A 21,825-nucleotide genomic window follows, 5' to 3' on the forward strand; every position below is an offset into this window, starting at 1 on the left:
CAAAGTACACGGATGCCCTATTCGCACTATCATTTTCCAAGTTCAATGGACCGTGAAAATTAGTAAAAAATATAATAAGGCATTAAAATTAGAAAGATCAGATCATAGGGAACATGTGTACTAAGTTTCAAGTTGATTGGACTTCAGCTTCATCAAAAACTACCTTGACCAAAAACTTTAACCTGAAACTCGCACTTTCATTTTCTATGTTCAGTGGACAGTGAAATTGGGGTCAAAAGTTTAATTTGGCTTTAAAATTAGAAAGATCATATCATAAGTAACATGTGTACTAAGTTTCAAGTTGATTGGCCTTCAGCTTCATCAAAAACTACCTTGACCAAAAACTTTAACCTGAAGCGGGACAGACGGACGGACGGACGAAAACAGACGGATGGACGAACGGACGCACAGACCAGAAAACATAATGCCCCTCTACTATCTTAGGTGGGGCATAAAAATACAGGGTGGACGTGGCTGGGTACTTGTATATCCCAACAACAAAAATATACTAAGTGCTGATCTGAGAGTACTTGCAGTTACTGACAGCTAGTTCAAAGCCACTAACAACTAATAAAATAAATCATGCATCTAAGACTAAATTAGCAATCAGCACACATCCAACATCCAATGGATTTAGTAAAAAGACGTCATAAACAGTCAGAGAAAAACATGACTTTGTGCAATGCCAAAATGCAGGTATTAACAGATGGTAGATCCATGAATGTATATAACAATAATATTTAGTTTTCTTTTAATTTACTGATAACAAAATCAATATTAATACCACTTGATCAACGTATAAGCAGGGTGACAGGAGACTTGTTCCAATAAAGCAGAAGTTTATTTGTGTACCTGTTATTTGTACATTAGTTGTACTCTACAACTGTTTGAAAATTTAGTTGATATAATAACCCTAAAATACAGACCAAAATTCATCTTTTATTATGACACTATACTAAAACCTAGGCGGAAATATAATGGGGATCAGTATCACAAGATTGCTATTCAACAGCAACACAAAACATTCACATCAGTTTACAACAATCTTAAAAGTGCAAAGAAAGGACAAAATAAATATGCAAATAAAAATGCTGTGGAAATTATTTTTAAAATAGGTGACCCTGTTTATTTAAAAAATCATAGGAAAACCTCCAAGTTAGACAATAAATGGACCCCCTACTACAGAATTATTGAAGAGACGTCTCCGGTAAGTGTATCTAAAACAAATCAGTCATATTTAAGTACATACCGAAACTTGCATGAGGTTGATTTCTATCTGAAGCAGCTCGTACATCAGAATATAGAAGATCCAAATGCTTCATGTCTTGTATATAAATTTTGTTCAAGTAATAGGCTAATGAATTTGGTCAATCGAATCCTTGCAAGGTCAATGTCAATCACACAGGGTTCACTTGACCTCCAACTCATTTCATGGATTATTGATCAAGGTGAAAGTTACATGATTAGGTCCATTTCTCAAATACTAGAAGAGTAGGTCAACTATGTTTGGTGTATGGAATTGTTGCAAGATGAACATGTCAGACTTGCCGGTTTCATATGGCCTTGATCTCTATTTCATGTTTCATTGGGTTTAGTTTTTGTGTTTTCATCTGTTTCTCCCGATACTATATTAAAGCAATAGATCATCTAAATTTGGTGTATGGAATGATTGTAAGGTAAACATGTCAGACTGACTGGTTTCATAAGGCCTTGGTCTCTATTGCATGGTCCATTGGTTAATGTTGAGTTTTTGTTTTTTCATCCATTTTTAATTTGTTTCTCAAAAATTATAAGCATAAGTTGCACTATATTTGGTGTATGGAATGATTGTAAGGTGTACATCTCAATCAGGAAGGTATTATTTGACATTGACCTTTTTTTATGGTAAGTAAAGGTATTGTAGTTTGGTCCTTATCTCATTAACAATATGCAATAGGTCAAGGTTATTTGGTGTATAGATAATGGGATGATTGTGTGTTTTACATATCTTTTCTGGCAGGTAGATGGATGTATCATATGACCATGATAACATTTTAATGGTTCTTTGGTTAATGCAATGTTTTCAAGGTCAGGTCTGTTTTTATTAGCAATAGATTTTTGGTGAACATGTTGATCAATCATGATCAGTAAAGCAGGCAAGACATTTCAGCATATGCACTCTTGTTAAACACCATATTTGTTTTGTTGGAAGCTTGTTAATTTAAAAAAAAGTTCCCCAGAGAAAATCGAATTACCAAAGTATCTGTCCAATAAAAGCAGATCCAATTTCAAATTTTTGACTGACAATCAAGACCATTATATCTGATACAAATCAAACTTAAAAATCTGAATGTGATTAAAAAATATATTGCAGCATCATCAAGGTTACAACATACTGTGTATCAATCTTTATTATGAAGGTACAACTTTTCATGGATTATGGAAAAACTTTCTTTTGATGGATACTTGTTTTTTTGTGGTTTTGACAACTTATGCTTACAAAACTCTTACTTGTATTTTGTAATTGGGTGGTTCACATTAACTCATGAAAACAATTAAAACAAATATTCACCATAAAATAATGAATGGACAGATCACAGGTTACGATTGTGACAGGACAAACAGAATTGCAACTTAAACAGTGCTAATTCAATTAGAAATATCATGATATCTTTTAAAAATCATCGTTAAAATAAGAAAAACTTCTGTAGAAAAACAGTTTATTGCATCATATTTTAAAGCATCAAATAAATAGGATAGGTTAATAATGCACACAATGTGTAAAGATCAACAAGTAAATTATAACAAAACAAAACAAAATGAAAGACATAACATTTAGTATTATCACTTTCCAGTAGAACCCTTAAGTTAGGCTAGTTGAATTTTCATAGGAATTTTTTTTACTGAAATGTTATTATGAATAAATCAGTAAAAGGTAATTGAGAAAATATACACATCTAATTGTGTAACAAATTTTTCCTGTGGACACACAATTTTGGAGTATTTATTATATCGTTCTGGATTTCAGAGATTAACATTAAGTAAAGGAGATGTGGTGTGTATACTTTTAATGAGACGTGAGGCACAAAGGTCCTGATACAGTCCTTGATATCAAACTATGCAAGGAATATCATGTTAAGTGAATTATGAATTCCACATAAATGACTAGTTTACAAAACATCTGTTTGATGAAAATAAAGACAGTATTTACCGGTACAGGTATATCAAATTTGTAACAAATTTTTCACCTTACTGAATCTGTTTACCTTCAATTTCAATTAAGGTACAAGCCTCATAGACATGCTAAGGAATTTTTTTGGAAGATGTCAATCCATCATATTCATTTCTCTACACGATACAAAAAATGTTTATTCTAACCAATAATAAATTTGGCAACACTTCAGGATTTTTATGTGCTTAGTTCTTTGTTAGTGTAAACAACACTTAATTGTGAAAATAATAGCATAAACATTACAAATATGACAAGTCTATTAGGATTGGAAAACTAGTCAATTTCCCTTTTACAAATTCCTCTACTAATTCAGTGTGTTGTTGAAGGAATAATTTTTACGATTCCACCACCACTAATGTAATTGAAACATAAAAATTATCATTACAGCCGAAGTCATCGAGTGTAGCCTAGTCCTACAGACAGATAGATTTGTTATCTATCGGACTAGTTTATTCTTAAAGGAGGGTAGTTTACCTAACCTAATAATGACTTCACGTTTCAGCTAGCAAGCAAGCTAACTAAAGATATTACTTTTAGCTACACACTCTATGAAATCACTTTAAATCATATAAATTTATAACACTTAAAATCTAAATCAATTACCGGTAAACAAATATTTTAATCAAGCACTATACAAAATTATTTTGTTTCCCTCATCCATCATATTTTAATTGCTGACATTAAAAGGTTACATTATGTAATTTGAAATAAATTCTGGTTTCTTAGAAATAAAACAATTTGACAAGGAACTAGCTATAGTACACTGCAATATTGTTCTTTCATAATAAAAGATAATATTCCTCTTGAAAAGAGTGTGTTTTTTTACATTAACATTTTTTTAAACTAGTATCATTATATAACAATACATAATCATAAAATTCAAATTAAATACAACAAAAACAAGTAAAAATAAGATTAGTACAAATTCACATTAAAAATATCCCAACCATTAAGATTTGTATGATGGCACTGTTGTTCCCTGAACACAACTATTTTTTTAACTATAAAGATTGTCTTCCAAGTCTCTGGCTAATCAAAGACAAACAGAGAATTCCATCTCTTTCAAGAATCAGGAAAAACATAATTCCTTCATATCCATGAAAACAGTGACAGTTTACAGTCCTTAATTTTACCTTAAACTCATCCAACACTTCTTTATCATTGACAATATCTGATGACTTTACAAAAAAGTTATATTTATTTCAATAAATAGCAGAAAGTATAATATAGAAATATTAAGTTTTATAAATAAAATTTAAAAGTTGGTTTTCATTAAAGCAATGGATATTATGTTACATACATGTTTGCATTAATAAAACTATGCAATACTCTCTGACAGATTGTATGATATCAATTTTGTATTATTTTATTAACACACAATATTTCACCGATTACAGTGATATTTTTCAACAGAAATCTATAATAATAAAATAATATTATTCTAGAATCAAATTAACAATAAAATACATGATGTTTTATTTTGTTTGTCATGAAATACTGACATAAATATATAATAAAATTAGTAACTTTTGAATTACCATACAATCTTTTTCATGTAGATACCTGTGTTCCTCTACACAACCCCAAAACACCAACAAATTTAACAATAGCTACAAGCACCTGTATATCTGATTAAATTATCACCCAGTAGTTACGCAGGTAGCGGTTCCAGAAAATCACATTCTATCAGTTCCTCTATATACTGTCTATCACTGGTAAATTGTAAGGATAAGTCCGAAAACTGTCTCTCAAACTGGTTCAGGAATGGTGCAGATTTTGATTTTGGCAATTTGTCCACTGTAACCTTTGACCTTTTCCCTGATTGTTTATTGACTAGACCATCTGACTGACTAGAATGACACAGAGTGTTGAAGAATGGCTGAAGTTCTACTAAAGATCTCAGATAAGTTATATTTAGGATTGGTCGTCCTGGCGTTGTTTTGACAATTGGTGTAGCACCCTTCACCTGAAACACATGAAAAATATTAATTGAATTCATAATTGATGGCATTTAAAAATAATCATTCTTCATTGACCAAGTTTCAAAATTTTAGAAAGCCGCACCAAACTCAGATGAAGATCTAGCTATGTTTACATTTATGGGCATCTTGTTTGTTGTGGCTGTCAGAACTAAGAAACCATTAGATCTACATTTAGCACCAAGTGTTTGGAAACTTTTGGTTGGAATACCACTTAGAATTGAAGATTTAGAGGAGGTACCTATAAATTTAAGCGTCAGAAGAAATTAAAAAAAATGTTTTGGGAAAAAGAAGCATAGGGTAATATAACGCAATTAAACGGTTACACCACATTTGAGTATTGATTTTAAGGTAATCAAATTAAAGAGAGAATATTGTAAAATGACATTTATAACAAAATTGAATTTGAAGACTCCAACATCAGAATGGTGAAAGGTAAATTCTGTAGTTTATTGCTTTTACTTTGAGAAAGGATAATATACATTATACATAAAGATTCCAAAACAGAAAATATCTTTTGCCAAAAAAAATATCCTCAATGTAAAATCCCTTCAGGGGCATTGCCTTAATGGAAGAAGCTACTTGGGTATGTTTTAATTATAAAATTACCCTATCATTGACAAGTTTGGTTAGTCTTATGATATGTGGAACAAATTTTGGTTCTCTCTTCTTTTTCCTTTTCTTTTCTTTTTCATCTTCCTCTGGGTCTTCATCGTCTCCACGATTACCAGCAGCTACTCCTCCAATAAAAGCCCAGCGGTATCTGTCAAATATAAACATTAAACATTTGGTGTATGTCTGATTCATTGTTTCTTGCTTAACATTCAGATTTCAAGTTAGAAAATATGGACCTTTTTTTACCATTAACTTGATCAACAGCAAAATTTTGATTTGTTTTGGCTAATTCTAAAATTTTTAAGAAAAATAATATTTGTGCTAAGTCTAACTTAAACCATTTGAATTATTTCTTCAAAGGCTTCAATATTTGGTCCCTGTTTCAAGTGGCAGAATCATGAATGATCCCTGAAAAAACAAGATACAAACCAAACAGTTTCACATGAAACATAAGAATCATCACATTTTTGTATGCTAATATTCTGACGATTTTTTTCCTTCTACAATATGCCACACCTTTTAAAGAAGAGAAAGGTTCAATTATTAGTGCAGTGGTTGTATACAATGCATGTGATAAAAATAAATTAAGGGGAGGACTAAGGTAGGAATACTTACAATTGGAACTGAGGGACAACATCAGCAGGAAGAGCGAGAGCTAAATCTAACAGTTTACAGACACTAAGATACAACTGTAACCAGGCTGGATTATTGTGAGCGTTGAGTCCATTTCCTAAATGTGCCCAGCTGGAATCCAGGTTAGCTATTCTTTGTACCTGGGTCCTACAAACAACAAATAAAACTATATTATTCATGTACAGCTATATATAATATGACTGGTTCTAATATAGAGAAAATCTTAATATATGTTTTTAATTCTAAATTGACATTGCTTTACATCTATAATATTATGCTATAAAGTATAAATCACATACGAAAATTACACATTTCTTTTCATTTTATTTTATCATACACTTATATAATTTATATTGAGAATAATTCATTAGATTTACATCAAGCAAGTCTTTTTAATATATTGTTTATCCATTCTGAAAACTATCAACTATTTCCCACTCACACTAAGAAGAAGATAATGTAACAAAATAATAAATTAAGAAATAAATGAAAGCCTTGTACCACAAGCAGAAAACACAGTATTCTTGTTTTACCTATTTGTTTGTCTATCTTTGACAAAGTCTAAAACCAGCTTACAGTTTGGTGATGTGGGGCAGGTATTTTGGGAAAAGTGTGTACCATATTTGCGTAATCAATTTTTCCTTCTGTTTTCCTCCAAGAAATTCACAGCAAGATTGCACATAGTTTCTGATGTACATGTGGTATTATTGAAATGTTTAAGGATTTTTTTCTGTTTTTTCCAGGATTTAAATATTTTTCAGCAAAATTTAAGTATGAGGGAAAAGTTTTGTGCAATCTTTTTCTACAATTTTCAACACAGATCCATGAAACTGCACATAAAGATGGCACATATGTTGAAGTGCATCAGCTATTAAAGAATTCCCTTTTTGCAGACATAGGAACTAAATAATTTGTCATCAAAATTTATTTACATTGTTAACATTCAACATTGATTAGTCTTTCATCACAAATTTTGCAACCAGGTCATTTGAGACTTTGAACAACTATTTTTGTATATGCTGCAATTTAAAATTGCCACCGTGGTAAATTTGTCATCTTAAACTAATTCAGTTCCTGAAACAATTTTTCTAATAAAACAATTTTACAATCCTATATACCAAGGGTTCACCAATCACAAGGTTCTAGCAAAACTAAAATCCTACCTGAGATTACTTGTAAAAAGAATGAAAATGCAAACTAAGGATTAATAACTCAGATGCCTTGATTAATTAAAGTTTTTTAATGTGATTAATGTTTAGAAAAAAAAGCATATTTAGTTTTTACTGAAAGAAAACCTACCCATCATCCGATGATCTTTAAAGAAAGAAAGGAATTAGAGATAGTAGTAATATTTAATTGTCAAAACTGATATTATGATTGTATAAATAAACCAATTTTTCAAGATGTTTCGGCCGAAACGTCTTGAAAAATTGGTTTATTTATACAATTATAAAAAGTATGTTCCCTATTGGAATTTTGAAAACAAGGAAAACTGATATTTTTAAGCATTTTTGTAAATGTTAGTTTTAATGATACAGCTATAAATAACTTTAATTAATGTTTGGTACAGTAACGCAACACAAAACACTCAATTAAACTGAACTCTTCAGACTTACAACATTAGTGAACTGAAAATTTTGACCAAAGCTATCATTAAAATATAATGGAAATTTATGTCTAATGTGCCAAAAAATAAAACAATATTAAACAAAACTACTTAAATAATATAAAATTGTGCATGGGTTTCATATATAATTAATACATATATAAATTACTCACACACACACACACACACTAAACAACATTGAATACTTATTATATAAAATACAGTTTTTTTTGTAAACATTTACCAGATATATAATTTTCAAAATTCATAATTTGATCAAAATGTACTTTAGAAAAATATCAAATGTTATTCCAAATTGTGTCTTTTTTTTAACTATTAATTTATAAGATAACAAGAATGTGTCCAAAGAATATGGATGCCCCATCTGCATCATCATTTTTGGACCATAATTGGACCGTGAAAATGGGGTAAAAACTTTAATTAGTTTCAGGTTGATTGGACTTCAACTTCATCAAAAACTACCTTGACCAAAAACTTTAACCTGAAGCGGGACGAACTGACGAAAGAACAGACAGACAAACGGACCCACAAACCAGAAAACATAATGCCCATAAATGGGGCATAAAAATTCAATGGTTAATAAACTACCATAAACAAGTCTTCTCCACAGGGGGTTTAATGTCCTTATCTGACACATAATGATGAATCTAACATTTACACGCTGACAATGAAGTCTGATTTACAAGTAATAAAAATTGAAGTAATTTACAATGCTATTTACCAAAAAAAAAACTTTTTATGAACAATCATGTGACAAAGTTTCTATTTTATTTGCAACAATTTGATACCAAAACCTACATTAAAAGACATCAGAAGACCTATTAGAAACCAAATTTAATTAAGTCCCCAAATGATGTGTGGGTATTAATTCACTCAAACTGGAGCAACCATGCTGTACATTTTTATACTTCATTATTTCCCAACATTTGACACCAAACAAGTAAAATTTCAAAAAAGTAATACCTGTGCAGACAGTTTCGAAAGTACTACTGGTCAAGGGGAAAGAACTGGAATCTTTTTTCAGTATTAAGACTAATCTGATTGGTCAAAATCAGTTTAACCATATCATAAAAAGACATTTAACTAATTGTTATACACTAATATACTGAAAATCAGGTTAATATATGATTGAAAGCGTAACAACAGAGCAGAAAGCAAGTTTCCTTTTCATGTCAAAGAGTTTCAATTACTGTTGTATGCCCTTCTGTTTGGGTACTAGGTATTATGCCAGTTGGCAGGTATGTAATACCAAACAACAGGGTTACTGGTTGCTTTTATTCACAGAAACTTATAGTTTACCATGTAGATTGGTCATATATATTTTTGCAACAGAACATCAATAGAATATTTGACGCCAAGTTTATTTCCATTTACACATCACATTAGTTTCAGTGAAAAAATTTTGGAAAGAGTTGAAGCATGTATGATGAAAAAAAAAATATAAAGTCATAATTGACCCTTTAAGTCAGGTGACATAAATATTTACAAATGCTAAAAAAGCTGTAAGCAATTACATAAAGAGAAAAAGAAAATTCATATTTTACAGATCTAAGTTTGAATAAGATAAGTAATGATTTTTTTAAAATCTAAAACATCTGGTAAATGTTGGTTTGACCAGATGCATGCTGATTTTGGATTGTAGCAATACATGTTTATTCAAAATATAATGTAGGTTTTGTTTTTGTAACTAAGGTAACTGTGACAGGGTTGATCTGCAGCTGCAAAGGTCAAGGTCAGAAAGCTTGATGGACAAAGAAATCAAATGGTATAAAAATATTCAGGAACTGAAAATCAAATTTTTGGAAACAGCATGCAATCTGACATTTTACAACAATTGGAATCAGTCAGCTGCTCAGAAAGATCTCTAAAATATCTAATAATTAGTGAGAAATAAATTTGTTAATTCACTGAGCAGTTGACTATTATAATAAGTATTGTTGCTGAACATTTTCAGATATTTCATTTTGTTAAATTTCTTTAAAAATTTATAAACAGTTACTATATTAAAATTTAATAAAAAAAAAAACAAAAAAACTATTTGAAAACACAAGAAATAGATCTCTGAAAATGTTCAATTTTCCCCTTGCTTTTTCTGGTAAAAAGTGGGTAATACCTGCTTTGTCCTCTTAGAAACACACTATATGAAACATACAATAAAATTATTATTGCATTGTCTTGCTTTTTCTAGGTTATTCTGTTTGTATATATCTGTATATTTACCAAGCCTTTTTTTATACTTCCATTAGAATTATGATCATAAAAATACTACATAAAATATTTTCTTTGGTTTATATTTCATTAGCAATGGTTCTTGATTTCTTTAAACTAAGAAAGAAATTCTGATAAAATCTGACTGAAAAATTTAAATTCTAGCTAAAACTTTTAAAATCTCCAGTTATGAGATAAGTGAAATGTATAACCTGGTAATGTCTTATTATGGTGTACCAAGTTTTACTGTGTTGTCAAAAATGTGTATTTCCTAATGTACAAGCTCAACTTACTTGAATTCATCTGTATCGTTAGATAATTCTTGTTCTATCTGCATAAATACATGTATCTGTAAGATAAAAAAAGCTGTTTTATTATCTTTTTTATTTTTCTTTCATAAAAACACACAAATATATTATTATCATTTGTGGAAATAAAATACAAAATGTATTAAATCACTTTTCTGGTTATGAAAACGTTTTATTAGGATACTGTTCAGCTATGTACATCATATATCTCACTCAAAAATATTATTCAAATATTATTTTCATCCACAGTATGAAGGGCAAATTACATTGGCATTGGGAATCTAAATTATTTAAACTTGACTGCATCTTCTAAAATACAAGTCTTAAATAAGGATATCATAAGAAACTCTCAGTCCCTCAGTGATTTTCCACATGAGAATCACCAAGCCTTTGTTGACGACACATTACATCACTAAGATGCAATACTGTGAGAGCAAGGATGGACTCATCATGGAATTTCAAATAATTTTCAAATATCAAGTGCTTTAAAGATAAGATAATCATATGGCATAAAAACTTTTCCACATTGATTTGAAATATAACATTATAAGCATTATCATTTGGTTAGGAAAACCTTAAAAATTACAATTATCAACATATGAATTATGAATGTTGACAAAAAATCAACAAATTCTTCCAAATATCCCTATTATAGTTTACCATTTCTGTGATGACTGTTGGCCACAGTGATGTTAGCTGATGTGGTGACATCCTCAGTATCAATACTCTAAAACACAGGAATACTTGGGCCATAATAGATGGTACTTGATGTGTTGATCTCAGACATTCTGCTAACCTCTCTGTTAAAAAGGAAAATCAATGATTTATTACAGAATTATTTTGGAACTACTTAAGAAAGATACAGAATATCAAAAGGATAAGCATATGCTTACTGCTGTTCATAACCTGTAACACAGATAATACATTTAAGAAGAATAACATAAAAGAATGTATGAAGAAAACAATCATGTCAACTTTTCTACAATATTTTTTTTACCAGATTATAGCAGAATGAATGAATAAGGGTAAATCATTATAATTTGTCTTGAATAGATATCATAAGAAACTCTCAGTCCCTCAGTGATTTTCCACATGAGAATCACCAAGCCCTGGGTGTCGACACATAACATCATGAAGATGCAATACTGTGAGCGCAAGGATGGACTCATCATGGAGTTTCAGTTAGCAAAGAAATTACTCTTTTATTAGTTTTCATATGGTTATTTTGGATCTCAGGTTTTACTTATAGATTATCAATGGTTATTCAAAAAAAAAGATGTCTTCCAACTGCAATCTGAATAAAGGGTGACAACCCTGAGATGACACGAAGAAGAGAAACATTGAGTTTGAGAGACAATGATAATCTGTTTATCACTGTTCCAAGGCAACATCTATGGCAGGCTGATGATGTCATCATGTTCTTTCTCTTCTCGACTGAGAAAAAAATTCTTAGCAGCAGGATATGAAAAATTGTCACAAAAAATTTAAGAAAAAGTGACAAATTACAATATAAAGTAAAACAATTTCCTAATATATCAGTACCTTGTATTTCTGGCATGGCTTTTTGGTATTGGTCAGGTTCACTACAGAATATGGTAAATGCCAGACGTTTCATCATTCCTGCTCTCTGTTCTAACTCCTGCTCCTTACTACTAAATATACTTATACTACCAGTCTGAGTAATGGTCACTCTATCTGTTGAAAGAATGAAATAAAACATTTAGTTATGATCTAACAGTTTCATTCACTAAATACAGCTACATGTACATATTAAGTCTGTCAATTGCAATCAAAATTATTGAAAAATGATAAATGAAAAGTCTTTATCATAAATGAAATTATAATCATTTTTGCATACATTTTAGTTAATGATTTGTTAGTTTTTTTTTTAAATATTTTTAGTTAAAGGTTCGTTTGTTATCATTCTTTTCCATACATAAGAAGTGTGTTATTGCTAGATGTTTTTGATATTTCTTTTTTTTTATACTTGGAAAAAAAATAACAAACATGAATGATCTAATACTTATACTATAGGGTTATTGCATGAATATTGTCCCGAGTAGAATTTTATATTGCACAAGCTTGCGGGTGCAATATATTTTTTTGATGTTCTAAGAAGGACAATATTCCCCAATATTCATGCAATAACCCTTTTATTGTATAGCAATATAATATTTGAAAGTAAAAATTGGTTTAAACTAAGACTTTGTCGTTGATGACGTCATGAATTTTGAAGATTTATTGCACTAGTGCAATATTGGAATTTATTGCACACTAACTTTTGGTTACTTTCTGTGGGAAATATTATATTGCTATGCAATAATATATTATATTCTATCCACTAAATTGTATATCACTTACTCATAAGATCTTTAAATGTGGTTTTGTCATGAGTCATGAGGTTATCTATAATACACCTCCAGTAGTGTATACATCTCATATCCAACTGGAAAAAATAGGGATCCATCAATAGTTCAAATGCTTCTTTACGCCAGGCTTTTCTTGTATACTGGTACCCGCTTAGACTGGCTAACATCTGGGAACATGCCCTGTAGCTAGGTAAATTATGAGTGCTGAAAAAATACCAGTAATTTTAAATCTATAACTGAGATGGACGAATATATAAAATTAAATCTTAAGTAGGCATTCTTATTTCTCGAAAATTTATTTAAATACATGTTTTAACTTTTTTACAAGAGCTACAGCGTCATTTGTTTGATGTATACAATGATTTCTAAATATAACACTTTCTTAAACACTTTTAAAATGATGTTATACACCACTGTATGACTTGTTTCACAATCAGTCAGTCATGTTTAGCTAGCTATAAACCCAGGTTAAATCCACTTTCTTCATAAGGAAATACCTGTTCCAATTCACAAATATAACAGTTGTTTTCTATTCGTTTTATGTTTTTGCGCTTTTTTATTTTGCCATTTGGTAGGGACTTTCTATTTTGAATTTTCCTTGGAGTTTGGTATTTTTGTTATTTAAATTTTTTCAGCCATTGTTTTTAATTTTCATTTCATGATGTTTTCCTCTATGAATAAGATTTTAAAAAGCTTTCCTTTATCACACTTTCTATAAAAACAGTTTTAATTTCTTGATATATTTTGTTCTATAACAAAATAAGACTTCAAATATCAGAAAAAGCAAGAATGATTTTGGCAAACAAATTAATATCTTTCATCAAATGCCAGTATACTCTATTTTTCATCTTATAAAAATCGTATAAATTTTTGGTTTTATTTATTATCTTTAGTCCTTGAACAAAAGAGATCTGTGGTGTTGTGGTCAAGGCATCGGACTACTAACACTTAGGTGTCTGGTGCGATACCCAATCTGGGGTGAAAATTTCAGGGACTCAATTTTCTGCTCTCCCTCGAAACCATTTGCGAGTATGGTTTCGAGAAATGATAATAGTCTGTCGGATGGAGACGATAAATGGCTGACCTGTATTAAGAGAGAGCAATATCTCTTGCACGTAAAAGACACCCTTGTAGATTTCGAAAAAGAGCAGAGTAATGCAGGCCTCTACAAGCTAGGCAGCACTCGCACCCGCAAAGCAGAAAGGGATTAATATAAGTTGTAATAACTTGTTTCCCAACCCACTATAAATAAATATGTTTAAACAAAACTTGAACTTTTTAGTGAATGTAATATTACCTGTGGCTCTTGAGATATGGGAATACATTGTACATTATAGGAGTCAGAACTGTTGGTACCCTGTCTTTATCTTCACTGGTATATACAACATCTAATAAACCTGCTATCAACTGAAATATCAAAGATAATCAATGGTCAAATATGCACAATGAAAGTTTTTTCCCCTCAGATTTCAAGCCTTTTTTTCACCAAAAATATATCCATTTTCTTGGAGTCCTGAAGTCACCAAGAACTTCTGATCAATAAGAATAAACAATGCATGTTTATTCACAATTTATTAAGTAACATGATGTAATCAAAATGCTGCCCCCCTATAGCAAGTTATCCAGGATATGAGTTTGGTGATTAGAGGTATCACTGTATAAAAAAATCAATTTGTATCCTAATGTTATTATACATAGTATACAACACTTTTGGGAACCATCTCATTTAAATCAGATCATTTTTTTCATTCAAGCAAACTGTCACCTAAATACAGATATTTAACTTTACTGTCCTGGGCAATAAAATTTTCAGACTTTTACTTTATAACTGACTTTCTCTTCTATTTTGAATTTGTGCAATTTTCTGGTACATTTCCCATTTCTGAATTGTATTTAAATAAGTTAAAACCTTGAAACTTGGTAGACTGTTCTTTCACTTTTTCTGTCTATCATTATGAATATTTTGCCTTGAATATGTTAGTTGTATTTGTTATCAGTGGCATGAACACCATTTTACAAAGAATGCAGAAAAATAAAAGTGAACTTGCATTCATAACCTAATCTTTTCCATTTTTTTTTCTAAAATACTGAATATAAAATTAAGATAAGAATATCTGTCAGGTACAGAAAAGTTTTTATAGTTGATGTTGACCTCACTCATGACTGGGACATGTGTTATTATTAAATGTGCCATTAATAAAAACTAAACTAAGTTTGACCAAAACTAACTATAACAATTACCTCTGCCAGTAATGAGAGAGCTTGTACACTATATTTAGAGTCAGATGTATTGGTCAACTTGGGATCCACTACCTTTCTCTCCTGAATAACTTCAACATCTATGAAATAAAATACAAAGTTCAACCAATTAATAAATATTATATAGTGTTTATCTATATCCTAAATACTGAAATCAAATAAAATATACCTTGATACAGAATATTCATTAAATGAAAGATTTTTTTATTAAATACTGTTTGTAATATCATGATAATCATTAAGATATTGCATTATAAATAATCAGAAAAAACATCCTCATTTAAAACAAATAGTAACCAAACCTTTGAGAATTATTACCTTCATCTAGCTCACTAGTCTCTTCATCTTCAAGTCTGTCTGTCTGTGGTCCAGGTTTTACAGCCAGGTTACGACGAAGCCATGTGGTCTGTTCCAAAGAAGAACCCCCTATTGTTCCTATAGCTTCCAGTAATTTTTGTGTAATGTCCTACAACATAAATTGAATACATTATTCAAAATGAGAAGACATGGTATAAATGCCAATGAGACAAGTCTCCACCAGACCAAATGATGAAGAAGTAAGCAACTATATATCATTCTACTGCCTTCTGAATTAAATAACCCATACAATTCAAAATCAAAACTTTACTTTGATTCTCCAATGACAATTGAGCGATCTTAACTTTTCTCTCTAAGTAGTTAAACAAATTCATCTTCATAAAAAATTTAGATATCTTTGAAATTGAAGCGTATCAAGATACTAATCACAAGTTTTTCTGTTTTCTATATACAGAATGCTTTAAGTACTTATCAACTATCATCAAGATACTTTTTGAAGTAAAACAAAATAATTGAATTGATCTTCTTTATTAGAAGTTTACTTTTAATTCAACTTCAATTACTTATTTCCATGAATTCCTTCTTTACAATATTTAGAGCTTATATCATTTACCTGTAGTTCTTTTACATACTTCTTTTCTTCTATTATTGGAGTTTTCTGAACAAATTCGTTAAATATCCTGCAAAGTAAAGTTTATTTATTCAAACAATCCTAATTCAAATATGCTTTACTTGTATACATGTTTGTTTTTAAGAAGTAGAAAAGAAATCATTGCATTGGTTTGAGAAATCAAAGAGCTGAAAGCTCTGAGGAAAAATGACGCCACTGTCTCTAATATTGGGATATTTTTTATGCAAGTCTTGATTTTCACATACCGTAATTAGTTTAACAATGCAACATGTCTCGTAAGCGTATAATTGATATTCGTATATGTGTGTGTGTGGAGTGAAGATGACAACTGACTGTTTTTTTTAAAGACAAATGAATCGGTCAAGACTACCTGAATTGTACAAATAAATACCGTAGAAAGGCTTGTATATTTCTCACTGGTATATAGTCCAAACCCCCTTCTCCCACAAAATTTTAGGTAAATAATCTTTTTGTTACTGTTATCAAAGGTCTAATGAAACTCAGGTAATTTCAAAGAATTCTAGTCAAACCGGCACCTGGTTAAATTGGCACCTGGACAAATCGGCACCTGGACAAATCGGCACCTGGTTAAATCAACACCTGATAGTGTCAATTCGTCACCCATGTTAAATATATATTTTTAACAGTATTTTAAGCAAAAAGAGTAAAAATAAGAAATCGGTTGCCAGAATTTTTTTCAGTATTTAAGCAAAAAGAGTTAAATACCTAAAGAAGGGATTGTCCAAAAATATTAACTTTCACATTTTTGGGGGTTCATGTACATTTTGTATATATTTATATTTCTCAACTAAATGTGTATTTTCAATCATATATATGAGGGATTGGATATTTTTTTTATGCATTTTTTTTATTAAACAGTTGAGCATTTTCCAGGATTGTTGGTTAAATGCTGTTTAAACTTTCCTGAAAAAAAAACACCTTAAATTTGGTAATTATTTGGCATGAAAGTTTGATTTATTGAAAGGGACTCATAGTTTTCCATTTTATTTTTCTAATTTTCTCATTGTTAATACAACAGCTTGGGTAAGGGCTTCGTTGTTTACCTTTATACACAACAACATTATAACTATGTACTTGGTAAGAGTTATTAATTAATTGAATAGAAAATATTATTGGATGCCGAATAGACTTCAAATAGGTTGTGATTTAACCAGGTGCCGACTTGACTTGTACATTTCAAATCCTCTGCGATCGTTTGCGGTATTTTCTTGAGAAAACCTGTTTTCCATCATCAAACAGAAGTAGAAACTGCTTGAAAATGATTCTAGAACGCTATTTGATTGTTAAAATAAGTTTAAATCACTTAAAAACAATTTTGAAACTTGCGATGTATAGGGAAAACGGTAGTATTTAATTTTCCCAGCATTCGGTTGGCCTTTTGTGTACCCAAGGCAGGTGAAGGAAGTCAAATTAGGAGCGCTGTGATTGGATGTAAGGGTACAATATATTTTTTATTTATCTATGAATAACTGCAGTGTGTATATTTACAATATAAATTTAAAAACCTATTGAAATATTTTCTAGAGAATTATTCGAAAAGACTTGCAAAATTTCATAAATTTGGTGCAAAATGACGGTGGGCATGGATAACATAAACAAGCTCCGTTGGAAGTTGGTCATGATACTATTTGGCTTTAATTTTTAAAACAGAGTAATAAAGTAATAGCACAACATATAACTGTTTTATCCAGGTTTTTATCTTAAAAAGTGGTAAATTTAGAAAATGTTAACATTGTCGCCAATGGCAGAATAAATAGTACCGTTTTCCCTTTAGGTTAAACAGGAAGTTTAAAAAGCACGTGTAAAAGAAGAAATTAACCGGTGAGAGTTGAAATCCGCGCATGACAGATATCACTATAATACGACTTTTAAAGTAAAATAGTTCCATCCTTTTGTAAAACAGTCTTTAATATACCTATCACATTAATGTTTGAAGGGTCATAAGCTTATACAAACCATATAAGTCGGTATGAAACCCCAAAACGGAATGAATAATAACCGATTACGTTTTGTAGTTTACAAATTCAAAGCTGGTTTACGGTTGTCTTTTTTACTATGTTTGGATCGTTTCAATCTAGCAGATACCAGTTTATTTCAAATGCATTGAAAAGAAACGAGAAATTTGTAATGAAAGGTTTAGTTTTTATATTTATCAGTTTTAATTTGATATTAAATAGAAATAACTTATTAATATGGATGAGTTAAAATTATTAGTTTGAAAAATGATCAGAGCGCCCTCTACAATATCAATAACAAAGATGGCGGAACGTAAACAAACCACCTCGCCGCGAAATTGAACTTGTTCTCTTATTTCTTGCTTATTGTACTCTATAGTCCGCACACCCTCTGGAAGGTCCAATTTTGGAGAATAAAACCGCGGACTATACAAGTCTTTCTATGGCCAGGTCAACATTTTTGTTGTAAATAAAATAAAGTATGTAAACTGGTTCCCTTCCGACTACAACACTTTGTTTGAGTGTAGCGGAATACAAGCAGATACCAGTTAGTTTGTAAAATAGTAAATATGAAACCGAGTGCGGTAGGCGGAGGCAATAATCGACTTCCTGTTGTTCTGGTCAATGGTATTGGAACAATGCCGCTGATGCGTCATTTTCCAAAAAACTATGGAATTGCCAGCACTGACATGCTAAGTATACAAATATATGCTCTCACTCTGCTTCAAGTTTAGTCACATCTTAAATAATATAGCAATATAAAAATCTTAGAAGTAAATATACAAACAAATCATAGTGAATACATTTTTTTACACACTACTTTATATAGTAGATTTGATTACAGAATACTTTACAAAAGCTTTTATGTCAGTGAGTATAACTGAACATTGTTGAACTTTATATACAAATCTTAAACTTATATATAATCTTATACTTACTTATCAATTAAAGAAATCATGTCACCCTACCTGGACACATTATTTTGACTCAGCGCCACACAGTTTTAATCTTTATCCTAAATGTGTCATACTTAGCAGAGAACCAGCAAATACCAATTCTAAAGTCTTTGGTTTGACACTACCAGGTTTAAAGCTACTAACTTCTGCACTCAGGGTGAACATGCTACCAATTTTTATATACAATTAACATACACATTAAAAAAAAGGTTCCTTAATGAATAGCACAATAAAGTACTTTTTTGGTAACAAACAAGCTACATTTTTACATAGCATTTGTGGTTGGTTTCTGTTATCCAAAATCCATAGCAAATTCTCTTTTTCTAACAGCCCCCAGAAATAAATTGTAACATTGTAATGATAAACTTACTGCAGTAAAAGAAATTTTCCGTATGGAGTTATATTGAGTTGTAAGGTATCTCTCAATAGAGAGCTTAAGGAAGTCCAGGAATCTAACAGTTGGGTACCAGCAGCTTGTTGTACATACGCATAGAAGAACTGCAACATGTTTACTTCTAATGATGCAGTTTTCTGAAAATAAATAGCAAACATTAAGTATACTTCAATGTTCAGAACAAAGGTGTTCCACTTATAGATCAGAAAGAAAAAAAATTATTGCGATAATTTTTTAAATGAGATGTGCAAGCTTATGACAAAATACAACAACAAAAGTGAATATGAGGCTGAAAGTACTACCAGTAAGTAAGAAATTCAATAATACTTTATCACTTACTTCAACTGTTTTCTAAATGATTTCCGTAATTTTGATTTTATTTCCATTTTTGTCTAAGAGTTAAAGGTTGCCCTATATAAAATACTCAATACCAATGGCAACCCACTCTTTTAGCATACTAAATGAGACAAGATATGCAAATAAAAAAAACTATACACCTGATCATATAGAATGTTAAACTTAGTATCTACACATCTTTAGGTCGCTGAACTGCCTGTAATAATGAAAAACATATACAACAAGAATATGTCCCCAGTACACGGATGCCCCATCAGGACTATCATTTTCTATGTTCAGTGGACCGTAAAAATGAGGGAAAATCTCTAATTTGGCATTAAAATTAGAAAGATCATATCATAGGGAACATGTGTACTAAGTTTCAAGTTGATTGGACTTCAACTTCATCAAAAACTACCTCGACCAAAAACTTTAACCAAAACTTTAACCTGTAGCAGAACGAACGGATGAACGAACGGACGAACAAACAGACAAACGAACAAACAAACAAACAGACGGACGGATGCACAGACCAGAAAACATAATGCCCATAAATGGGGCATAAAAAGATAATATAGAATTTATAATATCTGTTTTTATTCAAATGATTTCCTGTTTTCTGAATGGGACTATCTTTACTCTTAAATTCAATGGTTCAGTCACAAGGGCAATTACTAATTTTACATTTCTTAAAACTTCAGCTTCCATATGAAACCTACCCTTGCCTTACTGAGTTCTGATGGAGGAGGTTGTTTCCTGACTTGTTTCACGGTCTGTATCAGTGTATCTGTAGGTAGTACTTTTATTGAATTTGGTAAACCTACCTTTGCCTTACTGAGTTCTGATGGAGGTGGTTGTTCAATGACTTGTTTCACTGTCTGTACCAGTGTATCTGTAGGTAGTACCTTTATTGTATTTGGTAAACCTACCTTTGCCTTACTGAGTTCTGATGGAGGTTGCTTAATGACTTGTTTCACTGTCTGTACCAATGTGTCTGTAGGTAGCACTCCAAGTCAGGAATAGGACAGTTCTTGTCCATTCGTTTTTGATGCGTTTTGTTATTTGATTTTGCCATGTGATTATGGACTTTCCGAATTGATTTTCCTCTAAGTTCAGTATTTTTGTGATTTTACTTTTTTGTATTGTATTTGGTAAACCTACCTTTGCCTTACTGAGTTCTGATGGAGGAGGTTGTTTAATGACTTGTTTCACGGTCTGTACCAGTGTATCTGTAGGTAGCACTTGTATTGTATTTGGTAAACCTACCTTTGCTTTACTGAGTTCTGATGGAGGAGGTTGTTAAATGACTTGTTTCACGGTCTGTACCAGTGTATCTGTAGGTAGCACTTGTATTGTATTTGGTAAACCTACCTTTGCCTTACTGAGTTCTGATGGAGGAGGTTGTTTAATGACTTGTTTCACGGTCTGTACCAGTGTATCTGTAGGTAGTACTTTTATTGCACTGATCAAATTGACTAGAAGTAATTGTTCATCACTTGGTAAGGATGCTAACTGCATCTATAAAATAATAATATCATAATTAGAACAGGAAGTGATATATTTTCTAATTTATAAATAATCACCTATGAATCACCACTGATTTTGTAAAACTTGTATTAATAACCTTTAGTGTTCTTACTTCTGTAGAATTAGTTTTCATTTATTCCTATTTTTTCAAAAACAACAAGAATGTGTCCAAAGTACACGGATGCCCCACTTGCACTTATCATTTTCCATGTTCAATGGACCCTGACATTGGGTAAAAAATCTAATTTGGCATTAAAATTTAAAATATCATACCATAGGGAACAAGTGTACTAAGTTTCAAGTTGATTGGACTTCACGTTCATCAAAAACTACCTTGACCAAAAACTTTAACCTGAAACTCGCACTTTCATTTTCTATGTTCAGTGGACAATGAAATTGGGGTCAAAAGTCTAATTTGGCTTTAAAATTAGAAAGATCATATCATAAGCAACATTTGTACTAAGTTTCAAGTTGATTG

The 21,825-nt window shown here is 30.8% G+C and overlaps 1 protein-coding gene across 9 annotated transcripts in view; it reads right to left on the reverse strand.

The window, feature by feature from the left end:
- Nucleotides 1-2,682: 2,682 nt before the first annotated feature.
- LOC143048298 (protein DOP1A-like) overlaps nucleotides 2,683-21,825 on the reverse strand; it is a 41,981-nt gene continuing 22,838 nt past the window's right edge. For 4 of the 9 annotated variants that reach the window (XM_076221899.1, XM_076221893.1, XM_076221894.1 and 1 more), the window contains 15 exons: nucleotides 21,192-21,338; nucleotides 19,461-19,621; nucleotides 16,141-16,207; nucleotides 15,528-15,675; nucleotides 15,192-15,289; nucleotides 14,248-14,357; nucleotides 12,943-13,154; nucleotides 12,124-12,276; nucleotides 11,242-11,381; nucleotides 10,567-10,622; nucleotides 10,179-10,202; nucleotides 7,738-7,752; nucleotides 6,421-6,585; nucleotides 5,800-5,953; nucleotides 2,683-5,177 (listed from right to left, as the gene is read on the reverse strand). In XM_076221899.1, the coding sequence (XP_076078014.1) occupies nucleotides 4,863-5,177; nucleotides 5,800-5,953; nucleotides 6,421-6,585; nucleotides 7,738-7,752; nucleotides 10,179-10,202; nucleotides 10,567-10,622; nucleotides 11,242-11,381; nucleotides 12,124-12,276; nucleotides 12,943-13,154; nucleotides 14,248-14,357; nucleotides 15,192-15,289; nucleotides 15,528-15,675; nucleotides 16,141-16,207; nucleotides 19,461-19,621; nucleotides 21,192-21,338 (1,965 nt within the window). In that variant the 3' untranslated portion in view covers nucleotides 2,683-4,862. Of the gene's footprint in view, nucleotides 5,178-5,799; nucleotides 5,954-6,420; nucleotides 6,586-7,737; nucleotides 7,753-8,054; nucleotides 8,067-10,178; nucleotides 10,203-10,566; nucleotides 10,623-11,241; nucleotides 11,382-12,123; nucleotides 12,277-12,942; nucleotides 13,155-14,247; nucleotides 14,358-15,191; nucleotides 15,290-15,527; nucleotides 15,676-16,140; nucleotides 16,208-19,460; nucleotides 19,622-21,191; nucleotides 21,339-21,825 lie in introns of all 9 variants that reach the window. The other 5 variants (XM_076221901.1, XM_076221902.1, XM_076221896.1 and 2 more) reach the window with 4 other exon arrangements.

This window comes from Mytilus galloprovincialis, chromosome 10 (genome assembly GCF_965363235.1).
Source record: "Mytilus galloprovincialis chromosome 10, xbMytGall1.hap1.1, whole genome shotgun sequence".
Lineage (NCBI taxonomy): Eukaryota > Metazoa > Mollusca > Bivalvia > Mytilida > Mytilidae > Mytilus > Mytilus galloprovincialis.